This window comes from Babylonia areolata, chromosome 2 (genome assembly GCF_041734735.1).
Source record: "Babylonia areolata isolate BAREFJ2019XMU chromosome 2, ASM4173473v1, whole genome shotgun sequence".
NCBI classification, from domain to species: Eukaryota; Metazoa; Mollusca; class Gastropoda; order Neogastropoda; family Buccinidae; genus Babylonia; species Babylonia areolata.
Window position 1 is genome coordinate 19706771 of NC_134877.1, and position 26784 is coordinate 19733554.

General features: G+C 37.4%; 1 protein-coding gene across 2 annotated transcripts; it reads left to right on the forward strand.

The window, feature by feature from the left end:
* The first annotated feature begins 475 nt into the window (after positions 1-475).
* LOC143298854 (uncharacterized) lies at positions 476-23114 on the forward strand. Of its 2 annotated transcripts, none has more exons than XM_076611857.1 (8): positions 476-1039; positions 4183-4331; positions 6888-7324; positions 9156-9217; positions 13309-13376; positions 14097-14221; positions 14926-14998; positions 15642-23114. In XM_076611857.1, the coding sequence occupies exons 1-8, from the start codon at positions 614-616 to the stop codon at positions 15712-15714; spliced, it is 1413 nt and encodes a 470-aa protein (XP_076467972.1). In that variant the 5' UTR covers positions 476-613; the 3' UTR covers positions 15715-23114. The 2 variants fall into 2 exon arrangements, with proteins under 2 accessions (XP_076467972.1, XP_076467980.1); XM_076611865.1 differs by lacking the exon at positions 476-1039 and adding an exon at positions 1743-1933.
* Positions 23115-26784: the final 3670 nt, after the last annotated feature.

Consider the following 26784-nt stretch of genomic DNA (forward strand, 5'->3'; position numbering starts at 1 on the left):
TTGCATGCACTCATTTTTCCTTCCTTCCAGAGTGACAACACTCAAATGTGTTCCTAAATTCAGGAACCTATTTTACCGGCAATCCTTATGCATGTATGGAACGAGATTACCATAAATATATGTTGTAGCACATTTTCTTTGCCTTTCCTTTTCATTTTTGATAAGGCAATGTCGAATACCACGCAGCAATGAAAATGACTCGATTCGCCCAACGACGGACACGGCGCGATTGAACGACCACCGACCGAAGAGACACAGTGACAAACTGCATCACGGCAGGGGAAACTTAGGATTACAAAATGATCGAATGGGAGAAGATTCTTAGAATCATTGTTCTGTTAGTTAATCCATAAGTTGTAAGACAATATAATTACAGAACCCAGGTTAAAAGGCTAAAATGGTTGCTTGGGGAATGTTTACCTTCGTGAACTCTTCTGACAGGAAGGTTTGTAAAGAACAGAGCGTTCGTCTGCTTCCGGCAGCAAGCGAAGTCTTTGAAACCCTGTCTTTGATATCGCTATATACGTGGTGGCCAACAATCGACCTGGGAACTCAGTTATTTCTTGGTGTCATGATGAAAGGAGCTGTAAGAATTCCACGATAAGTGCATAGGATGAAATCAACTTATACCATGGATTCAAAATACAAATTTGAAGGACGAATCAGCCTGCCGCGGAGACGAGTTGCCACAAAGACTTGCAGCGAAAATGGAGATTTTGAAATGGAACTCTCACTTGCGATCAGGGAAAGTTTGAAGTACGCCAGAGAAAATGAAATGAAACTGAAACAGATGGAGAGCACGAATACATTGTTAAATGGAGTACGACGCGAAGAGTCGCTTTCATGTGTCGCTGACAAAATGTTGAATTTATCCGCGGACTGTGACAAAAACGAAGGCCAAGGCCAAGCACACGAGGGAAATGAAATTCAACAGCTAAAAGATCTTCTGCTAATTCACATCGAACTAATTCAGCAACAGCAGGAGCTTTTAACGAACAAAGACAGGGAAATTGCTGCTCTGAGGAGCGAGAAGGATTCGGTAAGTTTGAATTTATTTGGCACAGTGTAATTTGGTGCAGATGGAACAAAGTGAAAGCAAACATGTTAACATCAACGTAAGAATTGGACCCTTTGTTTGATTATTGTTGTGCATTGTATTTTTACTGCTGTTTTTTAAATGTCAGCTGTTTTTGATGTACCGATTAGAACTATGCATACTATTCTGCTGCTTCCTTTTTAGTGTGATTCTGGGTCGTCGAAATACATGTGAAAGATTCATTTTGCTAGTTTAGCTGTAACAGTGTGTCAGTATTCCCCTCTATTTGTCATTCATGCGGAAACTGGTTAAGTTGGCTTTGTGATCTTTGGCGGCCATTGCAGGAGAGCCTCGAACCTAAACCTCAGTTTGAAATTGCTTTCGATTGATGCTAGGTCGTTTTTTCGTCTGAACACATGACCAGTCATGTGACCATGTCCTGCTCTCTAATTGCAGTCTGTGTTGAATACCTAGCCATGGCGCTCTTGTTGTTGAAGTTTCACATCATGTTGTCTTTCCTATCGGTTATAGTTTTCACTAATGTATTTTTTTTTTAAATTTGGGGTAATTTGGTAATTGATAGACTGGCCAAAGTTACTTTGGTCTGGGTTGTCGATGCTGATGATTTTGTGCAAGATCGTTGCAGCTTTCCAGACGGTTATTTTAATGAGATGGCCTCATTGTGAAAATCCAATGGCAGATCGTCTGCTTGTTGTAGCATACCGACTACCTGTCGGCGTTCATGCATAGGTCTTACAACGCCACCAACTTCAGGAACGTAGACCGTTATTGGAATTTACTGTAGTGAAAACCATGCTTAAAGTTTTAACGCAGTTGCTTCTGCCTTTCGGCGTTCGTCTGATATGGAGGCAGTTGAATGCCCAGATCGCTGACAAGGTAAATTGTCAACTGAAAAGCGTGACTGACAAAGACCGCAGGCAACATTGCCCCATTTAGATGCAATGTTTTAATCTTTATCGATAAAAAGAGGTTACCCTTATATTTGTTGTTCCAGTCAGAAACGTAAAATTACTTATGTGAATGTGCGCAACGTATCCACAAATGGGGGAGTCGATCTGGTACAGTGGTAGTCGTACAGACCTTACTAGTCTGCAGCTAATATTATGGCCTTTTAGTTTCACCGTGAGTGTGGGCAAGCGACATTATCTCAGATTTATGAATAGCGTCAAAATGACAGCCTTTTCAAATTAATTATCAGGTCTTTAATTACTTATGCATCTATTTTTATCCTTGACACTTTAATTTTTACTTGACTTGATCAACGATTGAGGCTTATTTGCCTGTTCGTTGTTCCTACGACTTTGCGCATTTGTGGTTTGGTCACTGGTTTGTGAGTCCATTACTCTAGACAGGAAGGGGAGAACCTAGCTGGATGGTTCTCCCAATATTTGTCTAGCCTTGTCTTGAAGGAGTTCAGGGAAGGGGCGGTGACAACACTGTCTGGCAAGCTGTTCCATCCGGCAACTACCCTGTATGAGAAGAAGTTGCCTCTGATATCCAGGCGAAATCTGGATTTCGTCAGCTTGAAGGGGTTGCCTCGGGGGTCTCTTCTGCTATTGTCGGCAAGCTCGAATTTGGGATTGTCTACATTGTAGAAGGCGTGCAGGTATTTGTAGACCTCAATCATGTCCCCTCTGAGACGCCTGTGTTCCAGTGATGGTAGATGAAGGGCCCTCAGTCTTTCTGGGTACGGTTTGTCCTTCATTGACGCCAGCAATCGTGTTGCCCTTCTCTGAACGTCTTCCAGTTCGGCGCTGAGGGTTTTCTGGTAAGGCTGCCAGACTGCATGTCCATACTCCAGGATTGGTCGCACCATGCTTTTGAAAAGCATGACAAATGTCTCCTCTGTCAGGTGGTCGAAGGATCTCCGTATCACTCCTAGTGTTCGGTTTGCTTTGGATGTGCACTGAGCGATATGCTGCTTAAATTTGAGCTTGTTGTCAATGACGACCCCAAGATCTTTTTCTGTTTCGCTTTCTGTCAATACAACAGTGCAATCCTTTCCATCCCCGCTCTTTCTTGTCATGTGGTTCTCGCCTCTGACTTTCTGTTACCCAGCTTGAGTACACTGCATTTTTGTGGGTGGAACTTCAGCAGCCATTTTTGTGACCAGTCTTCCAGTTTGCCCAGGTCATCTTGCAGGAGCTCTGTGGCACCCTCCTCGTCACTTCTTGTGTACACTTTTGTGTCATCCGCAAACATTTTTATGGATGAACTGATGCCTTGTGGTAGGTCGTTGATGAAGATGACGAAGAGGAGGGGACCAAGCACGCTCCCCTGAGGAATGCCACTTGAGACGTTTGCCTCCCTGGAGTATGAGCCGTTGACGACTACTCGTTGGCGCCTGTTCCTCAGGAAAGCGTCTATCCACCCCAGAACCTTGCCTGTAATACCATGGGCAGTTGCCTTCAGAAGAAGCCTGCGATGAGGGACAGTGTCGAAAGCTTTCTGGAAGTCCATGTATACTGCATCCACACTCCCTCCATCATCCAGGATGCTTGTCCATTCGTCCAGTACCTCTACAGTATCTACAAAAATTCACTGACTACCCAAAACTAATGATACGATTGACAAAAGAATCATATGAATGATAGGACAAGGTATATAGTTAAAAGCATTGGTGTTTGCACTACTCCTAGGTCATTGAGGCCATGAACCCATTCACTGCCAGGGAAATATAACTGATGTAACTGTAAAGCCTCTGCCACATGCCTGGATTCAGGTTTTGTGTCGGTCATTAGTCATTGAGGCATATGATTTTGAAATGACCCATCGAAGTGGTTGCTAGACTTATCAATTTTTTTTGCAAAATTGGTCATGCTAAAAGGGCTTTTGTAGATTTCCCTTATTCTCCAGCATAACAATTGCGATTGCAGTTTCAGACTGAAGATATGATTATAATCATTACTGTTTTGCTCTGCAGTTTTACATCAAGCAGACAAACTGAAAAAAGATCATTTGCCAGGAGGATGTCCACATTCAAAGTGATTATAAGAAATTATAACTAAGATGATGAACTGGTAGGGTCTTGCTAATTATTACTTTTCTTATAGTGACTTATCATGTGTGTTAGTGTGCACTTGTGTGTCTGTCATGTGTGTGTGATGATTTCTCCATTCTTCCAGCTGCTATGGCGTCTTCAGAAAGTGGAGAAGAGGATGGCCCAGATGAAACAGAAGGAGGATCTGTTGGAGAAACAGATTGCAAGTGCCAAACATTTTGGCAAAGCATCAGAGGTGGCAGGAACCTCTGGACTCCCAGAAAAGATTAAGGCGTAAGATAAAACGAATTGAGTGTTCTGAGTCCTTAGTGAACTGACCTACTGATTCTTTGTTTCAGATGTTACAAAGCTGTTTGTGAATTAGTTCATGTGTTTGCATGTATGGCCTGCCTTTCCTTCTTCTGTCTGATAAATATCCCTTCAGTTTATTAACCAGTTTAGTGCCAGATAAGTTGGTAAAAAAAAAGTGCTGTCCTCTTGCCAGGGAATTTTGAGGATTCGGGGGTGTTAAATCAAAAGAAATTCTAGTACAAAAACTGTGGGAGATACAGAATGAAAGTATATGTTTTTGTGAAGGAAAATGAAATGTTGATTTTGAATATGGGCTTTTTTTTCTCCTCCAATCACTAATCAGTTTGATTGTTGATAACTGTTCAGGCATTAAAAGTGAAGATAATAATTTTTGTGAAAAAAAGTCTTTTTCCACCTCAGCACTTCCACAGAATAGCATCCAGATTGTACCTGTAGAAGAAATTAAAACCGGCTACAAGTACAAGTTTATAAAAAATAGATCACACCTCATGTAGACATCTAAGTGAATAACTGTCCCAGCAGTGACAAACGTGCATACAGTCACAGTTGACTTAACAAGTCAATCATGTTCTCAGGAACTGAGCAGGAAAACTTTTTGACAGCTAAGAGTTTCCCCAGTTAGAGGATGAAGTTCTTTGATGACATTCACTCCCTCCAAGTTGCATGTAGACCGATAAAAGTGTCTGCTGTGCATCCAGTTCTCTGCAAGCGAGTCAACCATCCGATTCAGTGACAAAAGGCGTTAAAAACAAAAAGCACGTGTTTCATGTCCAGTGCACATTCAAGCTTGCGTTAAGTGAAAATCATGGAACATTGGCAGTATGCAGTCCGCATTGAAATGTTGTACACTGGTGTCCAGCTGCCACACCCACCTCCACACCCTCTGGCTGGCATTTGACCTATCAGTCATCTTACATCACTCCTCTACCTCTCCTCCCCCTTTTCTAATGCTTGCTGCAAGTATTCTGTCAGTCATAGCCACTTGCTCAAAATGCTGTATGATTGGATTGACAGACTGAATAGTGAATTACCATCAAATGGACTGTCAGTTTTATCACTGTCATTGTCAATCACCTTAGTGTCAAACCAATCATCAGACAAGAGAGATCCTTCTCCATTGCTATAGCTGTCCATAATCATAAGCACAGGTTTCAAAATTGTGTAAATATGCTGACTGGGTCCACTTTCTTGACTGGACAAAATTTTCAGCGCCTTTTCTGGCATATGATGCAACCCCCTTTCCACATGTTTTCCACACGGTCCAGTCAGCGAATCAGTATCAATTAGAAATGGGTCTTCTACCTGATGTATGCTCATTTGAATAATATTTTTTTATAATCTAGACATATCAAACTGAATGTTCAGAGTCTGTGTGCATTAACCAAACTCCAATGAAGGAAAAATCGGAACATCTTATACAGGACATCAGTGGAAATCTTACAAGCACTATCATGTCTATGGCAACACTTTTTGTAGGACATCAGCTGATGTCTTACAGGCATTCAGCTGGTTAAATGACCTTTCTCATTCGTGTTACAGTTTTTGCCACATGCACAATTTTTTTTTGCAATGCAGTCTATTCCACATGCCTTACTTCCTTTTGTTATGATATATAAAGTTTCTGATGGGTAGCTATGTGTGTGTGTACGTGTGTGAGCCTAAGATTGTAAGAATGTGTGTGCAAATAATTTACTACAACCCACTGAACCTGTTTCATTCAAGTTTCGATTTTATTAAAAAATTAATTGATATAACATTTTACCATTTGAACCTCTAGTCTAGATGAAGATTCATAGATATAATCATATATATCACTATGAGAGTTGTGCATGCATGTGTTCTTTGTTTAAAATGGAAGTGGATATGTGTGAATGTGTTTGTCAAATTTTTTGATATTGGAAAGTAGTGTTTTAGGCAAACAAATTTTTAGAGGAAATATTCAGTTCATTGATATACATCATATAGTGTTCTTTCATGTAGTTGACTTCATTGACTTGCAGACTGTTGTGGACATTAGTGGTGTGTGTGTGCGTGTACATCACTGTGTGTGTGTGTGTGTGTGTGTGTGTGTGTGTGTGTCCATGGTGATGATGTGTCACAGCCTGATGTTATAAGTAATGATGATGATTTTCTTTTGCAAAAGCAAAAATTGAGCTTTCATGATCATTCATGATGTTAAAAAAAGAAGGAATAAAAGTAAGAAAAAGAAAAAAAAAAAAAAAAGAGAATATTTTAAAGCAATAAATATACACAAATTTATGTGTTAAAGATGGGCCAACAGATTTTTGGATTTAGCTTTAAGCTAAATCCTGTAAAGCAGAAACTTCAAAAGCTTTGAGTAATAATACAGTGAATCGAGTGATTAAACATTTTAATCAAATGTTTTGCGTACATGTTAGCATTAAGGGGAAGTTCTGTGAGTAAAAAGAAAAGTGTAATACTATTTAATAGAATATTTGTGTAAACCAATGTGTGAACATTCACTCCAGAACAGTAATGTAAATTTGTGTTTTTCAGAGAGAAATTAGAACAGACACCAAGCAGAAAACGAAAACGGCAGCAACACAGCAAACCTGGTCCGCCATCTAAAGTGAAAAGATACACTGCACAATCTGACAAACCTTCTGACTCTCCGACCTTAGGAGAAGAGGACTCAGGCACAGAAAACAGTGACACTACTGAGGAAGATGACACAGAGAATGAAGATAGTGTTGAAGGGAAGTCCGCAAACAACATTCCACACAAGGAGCTTCTCAGAACAGACAGTGAAGAAGAAGGGGAGAGTGAGGAGGTTGAGGAAAAGGAGGAAGAGGAGGACAGAGACCCCCATCCCAAACCAGTATTGCGCACAGAGTGTTTGTATCATGTGTCCTGCTGCGTGGAACAGCTACAAGAAGAATCCATGGATGTACCAGAGGATGCATCTGAGAAGGATGTCATCACAGGGGATCAGGGTGAGTTAAGAACGTTTTAGTACAAGGCAGCGAGACCTGCTGAAAGTGTCAAATGAAAATCATGGTAAGAGCAGTATATACTCCCAATGATTAATTAATGCCTCAGTTGCAAAAGCATGAAAGGTTCATCCAGGCACTTATAAAATGAAATTGTTTAAAAGAGTGGAAAGTGTCCTTGTAAATATTAAGTTAGGCTTGTATTTCATGTAACTGACGTAAGGTTTTGCATGTTATGATATAAATCAGGGAAAAAAAAAAAAAAAAAAAATTGAGATTAGGATGAAGGGAAGGTCATTTTTAAGGTCTGTACTTTAAAAAAAAAATAAAAATTTAGCTCTGTGTGTTGTGTGTGTGTGTGTGTGTGTGTGTGTTAAACTTAAAGTCAAAAGCACATGATTAGCACATTGCGGAGGGAGAAAAAACTTAAACTTAAAAAAAAAAGTTAAAGCAAAATCTTGACCAACAGGAGTGCAGGTGATGCCCTGATATTTTAAAAATCAAGTTTTCAAAAAGTCTGTACGCTCGGTAACCACTGAATTTTGCAATATTAGCAAAATCTTATTTGGAGTGTTTTCTGGTTTGCAGAATACTCAGCTTTTGGTATATTGCAGTATTGAGCAACATAATACGACAGTTCTTGTTGGGGGGCGGGAGGGAGGTGGGAGGGGGGGGACAGGAAGATGATTCTGAAAGAAGTGTCCTGTCTGCACTGTTGTTGTTGTTGTTGTGTGTGTGTGTGTGTGTGTGTCCGTCCATTGTGTGTCGGCAATAGAAATAGAATTGGGCATTAGTGTTACTGTTAGTGAAACAATTCAGGACTTGACATTGTCAAATGTCAATGTCGTTTTCAGGATAAAACATTCAGTAAATGTTTGCAGTTTTCTATATGAATAATCCAAAATGACAGAGTCCCATACTGAATGGTTCCGTTATTTTTCCACCAGTCGTTTATTCCTGACATTCACAACTTCTCACATCTGCTTTCATCTTTGTGGTTGATTAGTCCATTCACTTATTATACTAAGGTCTGCTAAAACTTAAAGAAATAACTTAATAAGGCAGTAAAGTTTGCGCAGAGTTTGCTCTACTGGTCTGAAACATTTAGTGTGCCAGTAGGATATATATACTCACACCATCTGCCTAACCTTTCTCCTTTCTACTTTCTTGTTGTTGTCCCCATGTGCATTTTACTTTATTTACTCCTCCTTTGTCTTTTTCTGTAAGTTGGTGCTGTGCTGTGCTTTGGCACAAACATGCTCACAGGTGAACTGCAGTTTGCCTTCCACTACTGCAGTTTGTTGTTGTTTGTTGTTTTTTTTTTCTCTCAGTAGGTCTGTCACTTCTGAGCCGAACTGCAGTTTGGTTGAATGAGACTGCAGCTTCTTTTCTGTGTACCTGTTCTGTGATGACTGATTTGCGTAACAAACAGTTCAGTCCCCTGACCTGTAAGTGGGAAGGGTGATGTGATTCCTTGTCTCATAGACACCAGAGGTTCAGTACTTGGTTGACTAGTCAGTGAAGGATTGCAACTTCACACAAACTGCTACTCTTTACTAGTCACTGTTACGGTTTCATTGTAAAGTGTGTATGCTTTTGTGACATTGTATTTTTGTCACAACAAATGTCTCTGTGTGAAATTTGGGTTCTCTGCAGGGACAATGCATCGCCACAGTGCAGCACCACCTTTTTAAAATTTTATTAAAAAAAAAAAAATATATATATATATTGTTCCCTTAATGATGGTTAATTGATGGTGTCACAGTATGCAGTGTCATAAAAGTTGTTCCAAGCAGAAAATTAAAAACTGAAACTTGTGTTTTCTATTTTTCAGTGGAAACGCCTGGTTGGAGAATTAATGTGTTGACCAACAGATACCAGCTAGAGGGAACAGAAGTAAGTGCTGTTGATAAGATTTTGTATTGCATTCAACAGTGTATCTTGAGAGGTGTGTTTGATGATATTTTTGTAATGAGCAAAGCTGGCACAAATTCATACTGCTACTTTCAGAACCGATATGTACAGTACATACACATTTATTAGTATTATAACTGAGCAATTTGAGGATCTGCAGTTTTGAGTATATATTTGTAAAAAGACCCCCAAAAAAAATGTGTGTCTGCGCACGCACGCATGCACATGTACAATTCTCATACTGGAAGCACTTTTGGGACTTGAGGGGGAAAATTAAAATTGCAGGCCAGTTTCCTTCTGTAATTGCCTCCAATAAGTCTGCAGAATTTTAAGCAGCTTATTGAAGTGGGCTGAACTCTGGAATTTCTTTAATTATCAGTAGATTTTAATTTGTTGGATGTCACACAAGTGATGCATGCAAATGACAATACACTGAATTATTGAATCCATCCTTTCAGTTAAATCTCAGGTTACTTGAATAAACATGGAAGAAAATGAGTTAATCAGTTTTTGCTGGGATTTTGTCCTTGGCTGCATTTTCACAACTTGATGTGCCTTAACTCACTGAAAATATGGTGCCCATGTTTGTTAATGGTTAGCCTGAAATTAGTGTAAAGCAGAAGTATCCAACCCTATCTTGCAAAAAGGTAACCAGCAGCTCACAAACTTCTGATTGGAGAATTTGCACACACGTGTGTGTGTGTGTGTGTGTGTGTGTGTGCGCGCGCACCTAGAGTTGGCTTAATCAAGATTTTGCGCCTTTTAAATATTATTATTATTAGTAGCAGTATTTTTATGTATTTTGTTTTATTTTATTGACTCACTTGTGTAAACAAAGTGAGTCTATGTTTTAACCCGGTGTTCGGTTGTCTGTGTGTGTGTGTGTGTCTCTGTGTGTGTCTGTGTGTCCGTGGTAAACTTTAACATTGACATTTTCTCTGCAAATACTTTGTCAGTTGACACCAAATTAGGCGTAAAAATAGAAAAAATTCAGTTCTTTCCAGTCATCTTGTTTAAAACAATATTGCACCTCTGGGATGGGCACAAAAAAATTAAAAAAAGAAGCCAAATTATATGCAGACTGCATTTACTGATATATTTATATTTTTTTGTATTCTTTAAATTTGGCACTTTGATCTGGTATTCTGACACAACAACAAGAGCAGTCATTATTATCATTTTTTGTTCAAACAGGAACTTCTTTTGCTAAGCATGGAAGTTTTATTTATTTTGCAAACGTTTTGGTGCAGACAGTAAAAAAGGGAAATTAATCTGTAATTAATGCTAGGGCACTTAATTTGCTTTAAACTGATCTTTCTCATCTTAAACATTACATTTTGAAATTATACTCAATACATAAAAAGCTTGTGTGTTTTACTCTCAGTGTACAGGGCTTTCACTATGTTCATTCGCCCAAGTGGTCTTTTTCGGAAAATATTAAAATCAGTGACGAGTGGACTTTACAGATCTATTGGCTGAGCCCTGAAGGTCATGGGCAAAAATCAGTTGCGTACACATATTTATACACATTCAAAGCGTGTGCTCATATTCTTCGCGAACGCGAACGACACCATTTTGTTTCAAGTTGTTGACCTGCCCGTTCAATCCTATATTCAATGGACAATACACAATAACATGTGATGGAAAGTTGGAGAAGGAGACCGTTAAATATTTATTCAGAGAAAGATTTGTCAACGCCTCATCACTTACTGGATTATGCCCCAAACTGCCATAAAAATATCCACAGAATCAGTCGGAATTCACAGTTAAAAATTGTAAACCATGCGAGTTAATACCCTTGAATTGATCACGATGAAACGAAAAAATGTCCAGTCTTGACTTTTCTCAAAATGAAGTCCTTTTCACTTCATACGATGTTTAGAAGTACTTGTACTTGGCTCTACATGTTATTAGTTTAACAAAATACTAAATTTTCATGTCAACTTTAAAACTATAAAACTAGAATGAACATAAAAGAGAAATTGAATCGACTGTGTCGTACTACATTCCTGGCAGGTGTAACTAAACTTGTACATCTATCTAGATCTAGAGAAAACGGCTAAATGTTGCAGTGTGATTGCCGCGATAGCCATGTCTCCTTTATCGCGGCCTTAAAAATAATTTTTTTTTTATTGCCCTTAAAGATTTTTTGAATGCCCAAGATACACCAGAATAATATGATTTAAACAGCGTTCTCACTGCGAATACCGCAATTGATTTATCGCCCTTTAAAAAAGTATGTTCAAATATTAATTTTAGAATGTCAGTTAAGGAGCCACGATAGTGTAATGGATGAGACAGTTTCTTCTCACAGGAACACGTGGGGTTCGAATCTGGTTAGGACTTTTTATTTATTTAAAAAAAAATTTTTTTTTTAACCCGAAGCTTTATAATAACAAATACAGAACACATTTTAACGATTAGATTTTTTTTTTTTTTTTAAGCGTATCACAAGTGAGTCTTGAAGGCCTTGCCTCTCTTGTTATTATTATTATCATTATTATTATTTTATTATCTTTTTTTTAGAAAAATGTTATTTTTGCTTTATTTATTTTATTTTATTTTATTATTATTTATTTGTTTATTTTTTAAACTTAATTATTTTATTATTTTATTTATTTATTATCTTCTGTTATTTTCTCAAGGCCTGATTAAGCGCGTTGAGTTATGCTGCTGGTCAAGCATTTGCTTGGCAGATATGGTGTAGTGAATATGGATTTGACTGAACGCAGTGACGCCTCCTTGAGCTACTGATACTGATACTGATACTGATTAAATTAATTTAGATTAGCATACAGAATATTCTTAAAAATAAGGCAGTTCTTGTCGCCTGCCGACACAGAAATAAAAAGTGTAGAAATGTGACACACACTGCATCGAAACAAAATCTCGTCTCTACAGTTACTCACACACACAAATAGCTGACTACTAAGGACTGTCTGGAAATTTTAGCCATATATATCTTTAACTGGACCGTGTAATCGGAAAACCATAATCATTCGCTTTTCCTACATCAGCATCAACCTCTTCCAATGTATACGGCGCTTTTACCAAGTGTGTGTTGCCGCAGAATTGATAAATACAGGCTGTTGAACTATTGCACTGGCAGCATTTCTTCAAGAAATACAAACAGTAATGTTGAGAACATTTATAATTATCATGACACACTCAATTTAGTTTGCAAAAAGTTGTTACAAAAATTGTATTGAACAACAAAAGCAAAATTGTATTATTTCCTTCGTTTGCTACAAATGCTAGCCACACGTATACACCAAGTACCAGAGGCAGAAACATATGGAAAACTTGAGCTGATGTGGTGTGCGTTTCACAGCATCGGATAGAGCCAATGTGTAGTTGATTTTTAGCCTGTAAAGGTCATGTGGTTTTTGGCATGTTCAAGTTGTCGGTGTTCCCACACACTTATGATTATTTATCGCTGAACTAGGAGGATGTGTTGTGTGCAATGCATGTTGAAGCGGAATGTATCGTTCTTGAAACAACTTCAGTGGAACTTGCATTCGGCTCCATGTTTCCAAAAAGTGAATTTTGTGCAGGAAGATCGACCCAAGCCATGTCCCACATTTTGGCGCCATTTTTGCCACAACAGACAAAATAAAAAATCAGGCAAACATAACTAGTGATGAACAGTATGTTATTTTGATGAACAAATATGTTGCCAAAATTACTAAAATAAAAAAAAATCCACAAATGCATGCAAAAGCTAAAGCTAAAGCTGTTTAAGTGTTTTATGATGTGTGTGACAGTTGTGAGAATATGATAAAAACAAAAGCAACTATTACAAGTAGTAGTAGGGTCATTTGGTTCTGATATCTACAAAGTACATTTAGTATGTTTTCTTGTGTATTTTTTCTTCCAACATCACACTTTGACAAGCGTTCTGCCTGTGCATCATTTATGAATATATTATCACCACTCCCTTGCCAATGTAAAGTATTTGATAATAATCTAAGAGGAAGCAAATCAGACTACGAGGGTAACAGACATTTTCAAATTGATTGGTCATATTGATTGGCATTTGAGAAATAAAAAAAAGAATGCTTGTGTGTTTGCAGAACATTACAGATGAAGCTTATCAGAAACGGCACCAAAAACATGAACTGGAAGAGAAGAGAAGGAAAAGGTTGATTTCTCTTTATGTTTGTGGTCTTTCTGTCCCTCATTCATATGATTCTGACAATTCATACAGTTTTCTTTTTCAAGCCTATATATAATTTATGAATGCTTCCATTATCATGGAACGTGTGGTTAATCAATAGAAAAGCACCAACTCTGAGAAAATAGATGTGTTTGGACTTATGAACCTTCCTGCAGGTCCTTTATGAAGGGTATACATTTGTGATGGCAACCAAAGAAAATGGTAGCCGTTTCTTCCCATAGGGATTCATCAGGCTTGTGATTGTTGGTCCAACTGAACCGAAAGATAACTGTACCTGTAAAAGGCATCATCCTTTTTTCTGAATTACTGTATTGATACAGTTATATATCTGTGTTATATTACCATCAAATGAAATTGGAAATTTAAAAAAAATCAGTCCACTATTATGAAACAATACTTTGGACTATATGGCTGAACTTTGACTGATTAAGGGAATAATGAAAACTTATGCATTCATACTGATCCATTTATCTTGTGTACCTTACATGTACATACAGTCACACACACACACTCAAACAGAGAGTATAGAAGCGCACGTGCGCGTGCGCACACACACATGCACATAGTCATATTGATGTAATTGTACAAACATTTACACATGTATTCACTCTTTGACATGCTTTCTTTGTTGTTGATTTGTAAAGTGTTAGAACTGCATAATGATGCTCTATCTGTAACTTACAGGTGGGACATACAGCGTTTACGAGAGCAGCGGGTATTTGAGAAGTTGAGAGGCAAGGAACAGGCTGCAGCCAGCTCTGTAGAAAATTGCCAGGCCTTGAAGACATTTTTACCTTGCATTGAAGATTGTGAGTTATGATTTCTCATTTGTCCTTGATCTCTTTTTGTCCTCTTTAAAAGAGAGAGAGAGAGAAAAACAAAGGAATTATAAAAAGCTGAGATCTGAAAAGGATTCAGTACCACAATGGCAGTGAAACTAACACACCATTTGTTTAAAATATATGTTAATATTTGATGTTTCATTTTCTCTAATTTCGATTAGTATGAATTGATTCTGTGGTAAGCACATTTTACTATTGTGCATGTTCTGTTTTATCCTTTCAAGAGTAATGATCATTATCAGTTGAGAGATGGTTCGTAAGAGACTGTGAACAATGTTCTGGTATGAAAATAAACAAGACAAAAACAAATGCATTTGCATGCATTCACACACACACACACACACACACACACACACACTGTTGATAAACAGGTGGACTGCAAGATGAAAAAAGTGCACATGCCTGGAAACATGCACACATGCACATGCACACTACACAAATAACACACACACACACACACACACACACACACACACACAAATTGTGTAAAATTTATAAACTTCAGTGAAAATGAGTAAGGAGCGATAATGTAAAGAAACAAAACTGGTTCAATAGAAAAATTGGTTGGTTAGTGTGATTTCTCAGAATATAGATAGTGCTGTGTTTTGAATGATTGATTTGGAGTCAGACTGATATATAGTGTATGATGAATTGCATGCATTGTATTTCAGTGACCCACATAGAAATCTCAGAGTCTGTTCCGGTCATGGCATTTGGGCGACCGATCCCTCCTATTCATGCATCGTGAGTAGAGGTTCTCTTGCATCATGTACCAGATGAGACCATTTCAAATCCATGTCACATCTTGCATCTTGTGAGAGATAGAAATTTACCAGTCATGTTACTTCTCAAAGGATGTTTTATTTTGCTTTTTGTGAAAGATGGTGGACTTCATCAGGTTTGCATAAATGTTCAAACTTTTGTTTTCATAAAAATAAGCTTCCATGTACTTAATGAATCCAGTCTGAAAGGAATATGACAGTGATATAAAATTGAATATTTTGAATCTTTTCATTCACAGCAGAAGTTCTGTGTCCAGTGATTGAGTGTTAAATGCAGAAGTTGTTATGTTTATTCAGACTGGATGCCCCAAACTGGGCTGTTCTGATTATCTGGAAATACTGACACTGCACTGGATACACACGCCCTGTAAAATATGTGCTTATGAATTGGGGAAGAAGAATATGATCAGATGATCAAGATCAGAAAAGGAGAGAGTGAGAGCATAACAGTTGTTAACCATAATTTGATTTGGTCTGAGCTGCTAAAGTTTTTTTTGGATAATTTTTTAATGTATATATTTTTTATTAACATCTTTGCACAATTTCTTAGAGTTATAGACGCATTTTACAGTTGGTGGTATAGGGTACATACTGATTTGTTTCAGAGAGTTTGAATTGCCATGGGACACCAGTCCACCCATAAGAAAATCACAAGGACGAGGAGGAAGACAAAAATGAGGTGTTTTGTAAACCCTTCATGCGCATGCACTTTGTCATCACTCACACACACACACTCTCTCTCTCTCTCTCTCTCTTTCTCTCGTTTCTCTCTCTCTCTCTCTTTCTCTCTTTTGTCATTGACAAACATATTTATTCAAACATGCATTCTCCTACACAAGCATGGACACACCTGCTCACTTGAACACTCATCAGCACAAAGTATATTGGCACACTCTTGTCATGCACACACTTCTACACATAAACACACACTCACACTCTGCGATTGTTTTGTCAGGGAATGCATTATTTTTACCTCTATTCTGTAGACTGTTAATAGATATATTTGTAGAAAAAGATTGATGTAAGTTGCTTTTGGAAACAAATATTTTTCCATTTAAAGAAAATGTTTATGATGTATATATGTATGTATGTGGGTGTGCATTTATAAATGTGTGTATTTATGTTGTGTAAAATGCTAAAAAAAATAAATGATTGAAAGAAGAAAGTTAAATCATAGGCATATGATTAAGTTGATGAATAGTCTAATAGTTAATGAATAGTCTAATGGAAGAGTCTTAACATTCATTTTTAAAAAAAAACAACATATTTTGGGGGCTACAAAGCATACTGGATTCCATGGGACTGCCCCTGATTTGAAAAAAACAAAACAAAACTTTTCTTAACCAGTTGGGTGCCTATAAGACGTCAGCTGACGTCCTGCAAAAAGTGTTGCCATAGTGCCTATAAGACGTCCACTGATGTCCTGCATTTATTTCAATTTTTACTTCATCTGAGTTTCATACAATGAATATAAACAGACTCTGAATGGTTGATTTAATGTGTCTGGATTATAAACATACTATTTAAGTGATCATTCGTCAGGTGGAAGACCCGTTTTAATCAATAATGATTTACCAACTGGACCACTTGTAGCGCACACGCAAAGAGGGCTCGAATCACATGCCAAAAAGGCGTTGAACACTTCAAGTGAAAACACTGGTCCCAGTCAGTGGATTTACACAATTGTGCAAGCTATACTGATGATTATGTATGGGTATAATGATGAGAGATGGATCTGTCTTGTCTTATAATTGGTCTGAATTTGAAGGTGATCACAACAGTGATGAAACTGACAGCAACATCCTACTCTTACTTCAGTCCAATTATCCAATCAGATATCATTTCTCAGCGAGTGACTATCACTGACAGTGAAGGGCTGGTACTTTCACATAATTAGAGAAGAGGGGGGGAGAGATATAGGAGTGGTGTAAGATGATAGGTCGAATGCCAAGACAGAAGATGTGGTAAATGGGCGTCGGTCAGTTACCATTTTAATGTCTTTTGACAGTGATCAACTGCTGGGAATGGCAACAGCCAATCATCCATGATCTTCTTGACAATAGATGGGAATCAGGTGGTTTTTTTTTACTTTTTCAAACTTTTTGTCACTGATCAGTAGGCAGATTTATTTATAGAGGAGAAAAACTGGATGCAGAGCAGACGCTTTGTCGGATCATTTACAACCAGGCAGAAAGGAATATCATCAGAATGCTCTCTCCTCCAAAGGGAGTTGTTCTTAGGTTTAAGAAAAACTAACCCATATGTGTTGCTGGGACAGTTATTCACTTACATGACTGCAAGTGTTGTGATTGTTATGAACTTGCAAGCTGTTTTATTTTCATTTCCAGGTACACATCAGACAATAAACATGCTATTTTATTTACAGCTGTTCTTTGTTTTCTTTCTGGGTGTCATTCTGTGGAGGTGAAATTAGACTTTTAGTGCATAAAAATTATTGTCTTCACTTTAAAATGCCTGAGTATTTATCTAGATTCAAAATGATTGGGAAAAAAGCCTGGATTTAGAATCCACATTCATTTTCCTTCACAAAAATGTATACTTTCTTTCTTATCTCTTATTGTTTTTGTGCTAGAATTAAAAACAACAACAACCCCTGAATCCTCAAAATTCCCTGGCAAGGAGAGAGCACTTTTTTCTTCTTTTTTTGTTGTTGATACAAATTTCTCTGGCACTGAACTGGTTAAGGCAAATCAGATTGTAGGGCACAATGAATTAAGAGAAAATTCAAATAGACTAACATCCAGTTTGAGTACGAAGTCAAACCAAAAGAAGACTCGCATAATACAAGAAAACAGAACATGAAAAAGATGGTATACTACTTATGTTGTTGTATTTCTCCACAAGTTGTCAGTGTTGCAGCTAGACAAAAAACAAAACAAAACAAAACAAAACAAAAAAACCCATCTTATTCCAAGTCTGATGCTGAAAGTCCAATCTTTGAAATCTTTGATCCTGAATTGCCAGAACATCCAGTTACCATGTAGCTTACTCAGTTACAGCACTTTCCGAGAAAGAAAACAAGTTTATGTCATTTCACTCAAAATACAGTTTGTTCAGATTTTGGGGTGGCCATCTGTATGTGAGGTTATGTGCCTGTTATTAAAGTGTTGACACAGTCATTTAGCTCAACACATATAATTGCCTTGTATTGCATAATCATTTTACAAGGCCTTTAGATATATTGCTTTTTTAAAATAAAATAATTTAAACTCAGACAGTTGTAGGATTAGACAAGTGCAGGGTAAGCCAGTATTTGTGAAACAGATTATTTTTTAGAACATGAGTGTTACTGCATAAGAAAAAACTCATCTTTAAGATATAATTTTATTTTTCTGATGTATGATTTTTCATTTGAGTATGTACTGTTTAAAAAGCGTGTGTGTGTGTGTGTGTGTGTGTGTGTTTGCATTTTACATGGATATGAATAAAACGGTGTGGGTGTGTGTGAAAGGACAGTGAGGTAAGTAAAAAAAAAAAAAAAAATGTGTAAGTGTCCATTTTGGGGATATTTTTCTGGACACAGTGATACACAGCTGAATGTGGTTTTTGTTGTTTTTTTTTCATTATTTTTAGCAGTTGTTTTTGGTGAGTGTGCATGTGTGTATACAGAGATATGAGGTATACTTTTGTTGGATCTTGAGTAATGTGTTAGATTTCATACAGATGGTTCTGTTGACTGATGTTTGCAAGTAAGTTCTGTTACTAAAAGGTGTTTGCCAGGTGTGGGGTTGGTTAAATGTAATGTGTGTGCATGTAAGTTACTGTTGTTGACAGTTGATTTATGTCTTGAAGTTTGCATGAGGTGATGATATCATTTTGATGTGTGATGTTTACATTGTTTTTTGTCTTTCTTAACCAAAGAATTTATAGTGTTTACGTTGATCTTGCCATGTTTTCCCTTCTGTTATTTGAAGTTCACATTTCGGAAAAAAAAGAGCGGTTGAATGTGAAAGACATCCATCATCTCATTTACTTATTTGTTCATGTTCTGTTTGCAGTGACAGCTTTTTTCTTCTTCTCAGAAATAATGACAAAATATAAGTTCATTTGGATGTTAAATCTGACCAGCATGAAAACACTTGCACATGGAAAGTAGGAAAACAAGTCCTATAGATCAGGGCAGGAAAGCCGCTGTCACTTTCTGGAGTTCAAAAGACTTAGCAGTAGATCATCTGATTTTTTCTCATGCTTATTTCAGTTTTTGTTGTTTAATAAGAAATTGTGTGAAATGAATGTGGTAACTGGTTTGAATATTTGAATCATTTGTTTTGGTTTTATTGGTAGCTTGAATATTTATTTGAATTATTTTTAGTATTCAATCGGATCCCCACTCCCACCCTCTCCTGCTGCTGTTTATTTTCTGATCTTCAAGGCATACTTTGTTAGTTAACAGGATGGAGAAGGGTTGAGATTTCAGAGTTGTCTCGTATGAACTGTTTTAAGTTTGGTTCTCATTTTTGTGGCAGTCATGAGAAAGGAGGATTATCTCTTGTTTTTTGAGACCATGCATTTTAATTGATGGGGGTGGTTCAGTTGACGGGTGAACTTCTTTTGGTATATTGTTATCATTATTATAAAAACTATTGATACTTGTACATTATTATAATCACTGTCAATACAGTAGCACCTGTCTTTGGTCAGAGACCAAACTGAGTGATTTACAGAGGTATTTGCACAATTGACTGCCTACCTAGGTAGAGCCAGTGGAAAGCTGCCTTTAGGCGTTCATCATTTGTTTCCTGTGTCATACAATCAGGTTTCAGCCACATGGATGCACACAGATGTATATTAGATCACTTGATGACACGTTTTCAGTGGATTCTATCACAGTAATTGATTGAGGTGAATATGTGATTATGAGAGAGTCAGGGAGAGAGAGAGAGAGGTGTATGTTTGTAGAAGGAAAAAGAGATCTGGTTCTGAAGTCAGGGAACCCGTCCATGGTTCTCTGAAGAGAGAACTGAAGTGTCAAACTTCTCTTTCAAAAAGAGAGAACTTAGTGTCAAGGTTCTCCTGCAAAAATAAAGAACTGAAATTTCAAGGTTCTCCTCCAAAAAGAGAGAACTGTAGTGTCAAGGTTCTCCTGCTAAAATAAAGAACTGAAGTTTCAAGGTTCTCCTCAAAAAAGAGAGAACTGAGTGTCGATGTTCTCCTGCTAAAAGAGAGAACTGTAGTACACAACAGTCACATTGTCATTCAACAATCTCTACTACATTTTTCTCTTTGAATTAATCATACAGGCAAATCTAGAACATTGACACATAGTTGATGTTTCCTCACCCAGTACTTCCATCAATACTGAATACTTTGTGCATGATTTATTAAAAGAAAAGAAAAAAAGAAAAGAAAAAAGAATTACCCTCAGATTCTCCAGCACTAAATAACTGTTGATGTTCTATCAATTTTGATCCAGTTCAGAAAGGAGATCATCTTCCTGAAACTTATCTCCTTTTAACTTCCCATCTCTGTTTTCCTACTGTACATTTAAAGTTAAAGTTTGCTATATTTGACAGCACATTTACTTACACAAAGAATTTTTTTATTTCACTTTGCACCATTTTCCCCCACATATTTTCTGATCTTTATATTTTCAGATTGTTCATTTCTCAGTTTTGGAAGTTGACAGGTGGGAAATGTCTTTGTTCCCATATTCCACATTTCAAATTGTTTTTCTTTGATCTGTAAGGAAGTTTTCAAATGTTCTGTTCAAACAGGGCACATTAGTACAGGATTTTTTTTTTTTTTTTTTTTTTTGGTCGTACTTGACATTCAGAACATTCCTTCCACCAGTGCTTAGATTCAAGAAGAAAACCACAACTATTTGAATGAAATGATTTTGTTACGTATTCTGTTTCTCAATACTGTACATCACATTTATAATGGATGTACATCTTTTCATTTTCTGCATCTACAAATAAGCTGCTGCTTTGCCTTAAGATCCCTGAGTCAACATCAGTTCTTTTCTTTTTTGTATTTTTAAGATATTTTTTGAAGACTTCTGAACCTATCCTCTCTTCGTCTTCTTTCATATTGTCTCTTAGCTTTTCATATGATTGGCCAATGATATTTTTTTTTATCTTTGGTTTTCACATCAAAATGGTTCACCCTTTATTTCAACAACCGCCATAATTTAACAAAAGGATTTAAAACGATGATAAATCTCCTTCATGACATGCAGAGATACTTGACTTACGCACTGACAGTTCCTGTGAGCAGTGTGAACAATGTAGATAAATAGATGAGGCATAGCTGAGATTACAGCTCCAAAAAAACACAAAATTATTCGTATGCAAAGTGACAGTGTTTAGTTAGGGATTGTGTTTTCTGGGTTCATCTGTAGAGAATCGCAAGACTTCAAAGATGGTCATGTTACCTTTCATACTCAGTCAGATGTAACAAAAATTTCAGCTGAAGTATCTGGATTTGCTGTTGAAGGTCAGCCGTGGGTATTTTTCTGTGTGGTGTTCGTTGTGGGACTCTTCAGTGCTGTGTTACTACTCCAGTCTGTTTCTTCCTGGGACTGTTTTGTGTTGCAGTGTGTATATAAAACTTCTATTGATGTCTTTAGTGCTCTTTTGTGGGACTTGATTTTTTCTCCATGACTACTGTTGGTGTCTTTAGTATTCTCTTGTGGGACTTGTTTTTTTTTTCCTCCATTGCAGTTATTTCTTTTCCATGTCTTTCAGTGTGGGAATGTTCCTTGCAGGAGCATGTGAAATCTCTTTGCTCTTGAATGTTTTTTGAATAGGATTTTTGGTGTTCTGAATCTATTTTTGTTGCTTTTTATATGATGATTTTCCATTTGAAACTTGCACTGGAATTTGGGAAAAGTTTTCAGTCTCCCCTTTCTTTTTTCTCATATGTCAGTGCACATTGTCATTACTTTATAGAGTGGCCACACCATAGAAAAGTATGAGTGCATTCATGCATACTGAAGAAAACAACTTCTAAAGTTGAGGACAATAAAGACGATTGGTTTTGCTCAGTGAATTGCAAGTTTTTGAAAATAGTTTTGTCCTGAGAATTTGTGGCAGCAAACAACAATGATGCTTTTAATACTAATGCTGACGGTATTTACATGAGTGTGAGTGCAAATGTGTATTTTATAATTTTTTTTCAACTTTTGACAGTAAAAGTCTGTACTCATCATGCTTTCTGAAATGAATGACTTGGTCTGTTTAATTGTTAAGATATGAGCACCAAAAACATAATGAATGAAATCCACTGTCACTCACACAATCAACACAGTCAGCAAGACAATCAGTTTTTTCTTCTCATTATTCATTGTCAGCATTGAAAATTGTTTGGGCATGGAGGTGCAAACATAGGAGCCATTTCAGTGGTGTGGTTTGAGGAGGACCATCAGAATTAAAGGTGGTCAGGCAGCTTCATATGAAGCAGACATGTTGCCACACAATGCAGCAAAATTGATAGGTTCAAATGAAATGTCTGAAATGTGCATTTTGAACATGTTTGTGATGAAAATCAGTATATTGTCAAGAACCAGCCAACTTCGTGATTGAACTGAATTTTGGCACCCATAGTCTCTCAAATCTGTGCACATACAAATCTTGCTTCCTTGTTCAGTCACTGACATGAATGCCCAGTCTCTGTTGACAGTGGTTCTTGTTCTTTGAGAGAGTGTGGTCTGTAGGATGTCATGGCCATAAGAAAGTTCTGTTGGATGTTTGGTTTTAGTACAGCCAGCTAGAGACTTGTGTTGACAGAGCTTTTTGTAGTGTCCAAAGTGTCGGCTCCAAAATGGACACTTGTTAGTTGGAGGATGGGATTCGTCCATTTGGAATATACAAGATTACCATGAGCCAGAGGTAAATGATGTGACAAAATCCACGTGGAATTAGGTTCATGTGGTCCTCCTTAGCTGGACAGGTGAAATGGCTCATGTGCCTGTGCCTTAAGATTCCCTTAGTCAGCCACTGAGGGTTCCATGTGTACAGAACTGTTGACTTGTTGCCATCATCTTTCTTCTGATGTTGTAAAATATCATTTGTGAATGGTCTACATAATGCTGTCGAATAAATTATATACATGTTGTCTCCTCAGTGTGTGTGTAATTATTTTGGTAGAATTCCTGATTCTATTTTGTGCATGGTGTGTGTGTGTGTGTGTGTGTGTGTGTTTGACAATTTCAGATGATATAGCAATGTTATAAATGTCTTAGATTTTTATTTCCTATTTGATAATCTTTTCTTTTGAGCCTGAGCCTCAAGCAGGCTTACAAAGAAACAAAGCTTGTTTGTTTACTTTTTTTTGAAAATATTCTGTTATGTTTTCTTTTCTCTGAAACGCAGTTCATTCAGATTCTTGTGATAACAATAATGAACCACAAAACTTTCAGTTCATTGAATTTGTAGTGAATCATTGTAATTTCAAATGGTAACCAATAGACGTAGTTAACCATGTAATTACTTATGAAATACATGACATCTCTCTCTTTACCAATAGACGTAGTTAACCATGTAATTACGAAATACAGGACATCTCTCTCTCTCTCTCTCAACATACGGAATGTCAAAGGTTCTAGAGTTTTAGTGGCATTACCTATCAGAGTTTACTTCTTCTGTGACTAAAACATGGCTTTGTCATACATACGTGGACAGATGAAAAGGCTGCAGGCAAGAATTTATATTTAAAAAAATAAAAAGGAGAGAGAGCGAAAAAGAGCGCCTACCTGTAGAACTGAGTTAAATAATCTATACATTGTTCAAGGCTTGAGTCTTGGTTCGATGAAGGTTGTGTGTTGGAGGGACTGAGTCCTGGATGTCAGGCGTTCTGAGGGGGGAGCCCTGGCTGTCTGTGGAGGGATGGAGTACCAGCTGGAGATCCAGGGAAAAGTCCTGGAAAAGCATTCCCATAGTGCTAATTCTGCCTAGTAAGATTAGTAGGAGTGTTATTTTCAAAGGCCGGAAACGCTCACTTCCTTGTGTAGAATTACCCCCACACCCCCTGCAAGGAAGAAAAGACTGCCACGCTTGCGCCGTCGGTGCGGGCTTATGTGTGCGGGTGGGTGTTTGTGGGAATTGTTGTTTGGAACAGCAAAAGATGTGAGTTTAATGCATGCCAGTTCAAAGTGAGAAGATTTTTTTTTCTCCAACAACGGCTTTCGCAACATTTATGGTTCTCAACCTGGGAGTTAGAATTGGAGAAAAAAAAAAGTCAGCTAATGAAAATGATGTTAGTGGTATACCACAAGGTAGCATACTTGGCCCTGTGCCTTTTACAATATACATAAATGACTTCCCTGAAAGTATAGAAAGCACATGCAAAATATTTGCAGATGAAACTAAACTAAACAGCCAGTCGCTCACAACACTTTTGACTTCATCGTCACTTTCAAACTTCGTGCCTCTCGTGAACGCTTTCAAGGGACCAAACAGGTGAAAGTCTGAAGGGGCAAGGTCTGGGCTGTAAGGGGGATGAGGGAGCAGTTCCCAGCCCAGCTCGTTGATGGTCTGCACCGTTCGGGCTGCTGTGTGAGGCCTTGCGTTGTCATGATGCAAGATGACTCCTTCTGACTGATGACCCCTGCGTTTGTTCTTTATGTCTTTCTTGACCTGCCTCAGCAGTTCACAGTACTTGGCACTGTTCACAGTGCTTCCTTTCTCAAGGAATGAAATGGTGATTGGGCCTTGCATATCCCAAAAAACGGTGAGCATCACCTTCCTCGTGGACCGCTGGGACTTGAACGTTTTCTTCACTGGAGAGCCTACGTGCTTCCACTCCATGGACTGCCGTTTGGACTCAGGCTCATAGTGCCAAACCCATGTCTCGTCACATGTGACCACCTTCTTCAGAAACTCATCACCATCCTTCTCATAGCGGCAGAGACACTGCTGGGACAACTCGACCCTCCTCTGTTTGTGCTCTGGAGTAAGCATCTTTGGCACCCACCGGCAGCTGACCTTCGAGTAGCCAAGGTCATCATGGACAATTTTGTGTGCTGTCCCAACAGATAAGCTCAAAGTCCTTGCAATGTCATCCACTGTCACCCTTCTGTCAGACTGAATGAGGTCATTGACTGATTCGATCACCTCAGGAGACCTCACTTCTGTAGGCCTTCCAGGCCTGTCTTCATCCTCAACACTGCTCCGTCCTTCTTTAAACAATTTAGCCCACTTGTAGACATTTTTTCGGCTGAAACATGTGGCACCATACACAGCTGACATTCTCCTATGAATTTCAACTGGTTTGCACCCTTCAGCAACCAAAAACTTGATAACTGACCGCTGTTCAATCCTGGAGCATGCTTCTTGGTCGGCCATCTTTGTTAATCGCCAAAACTCTCAAAGTTTTTTTTAATCTGCAAAACAAATTAAATCCATGTGAAAAAGAAGTAAAAAAAAAGAAAAGAAGTAAGCTTCTATCTGTATTAGAAGTCCTTATACCGAAAAATTCACCTTATTTATTGAATGACCCTCGTAGTACTACACTACAAAAGGACTTACTTAAGTTACAGGACTGGTCTGATAGATGGAATCTATATTCTAAATACCAAAGTGTAAAGTAATGCACATTGAGGAAAGAAATCCAAGTCTTGAAAAGTCTTGAAAACTGTGGTGGAATTGTGACTTGTGTGTTGTGTGTGTGTGTGTGTGGGGGGGGGGGGTGAACATGGGTGTGGGTGTGTATGTGCTTTTACTTCTTATAAAAATTATTTATTTATTTTAACTTACTTTATTAATTTATGTAATTATGATATGTTTATAACATTGTAAATTGTGGTGAAATTATGACTGGTGTGTGTGTGTGTGTGAGAACATGGGTGTGGGTGTGTGTGTGCTTTTACTTCTTATAAAAAATATTTATTTATTTTAACTTACTTATCCATTCATTTATGTATTTCTGATATATTTTAAATGCTTTTACTTCTTAGAAAAATTATTTATTTATTTTTAACTTACTTATCCATTCATTTATGTATTTCTGATATATTTTAAAAACCTGAAAACTGTGGTGGAATTGTGACTGGTGTGTGTTGTGTGTTGTGTGTGTGTGTGTGTGTGTGTGTGTGTGAACAACGGGTGTGGGTGTGTATGTGCTTTTACTCCTTATAAAAAATATTTATTTTAACCTTCTTTATTAATTCATGTAATTATGATATGTTTACAACCTTGAAAATTGTGGTGAAATTATAACTGGTGTATGTGTGTGTGTGTGTGTGTGTGTGTGTGTGTGTGTGTGTGTGTGTGTTTGGTTTTATGTGAATTATGGACCTCAGGATGTGGGGATGGGGTGGAGTGGGGGAAGAATGTGGTGCTAGGGTTGTTTTTTTTTTTTTAAATTTAGTATGAATGAGTAAAAATTGTTTTACTGTGTTGCCACTAAAATTTTAGTGATCCATGGAAGTGCAGGTTTTTTTTTATTTTTTTAAAATTTTTTTTAGCCTGTTGATTGTGTGTGTGTTACATGTGTATATGTGTATATGCATGTGTATGGGATATGTGTATGTATGTGTATATGTGTATATATATATATGTGTGTGTATATGTACGTATGTACGTGTGTAGGTATATGTGTGTGTACATATGTGTAAATGTTTAAAAATTATATATTTATGTGTATGTATATGTGTGTGTGTATATGTATGTATATGTATGTATATATATATATATATATATATATATATGTGTATATATATATATGTATATATATATATATATATATATATATATGTATATGTGTATATATATATAATATGTATGTGTG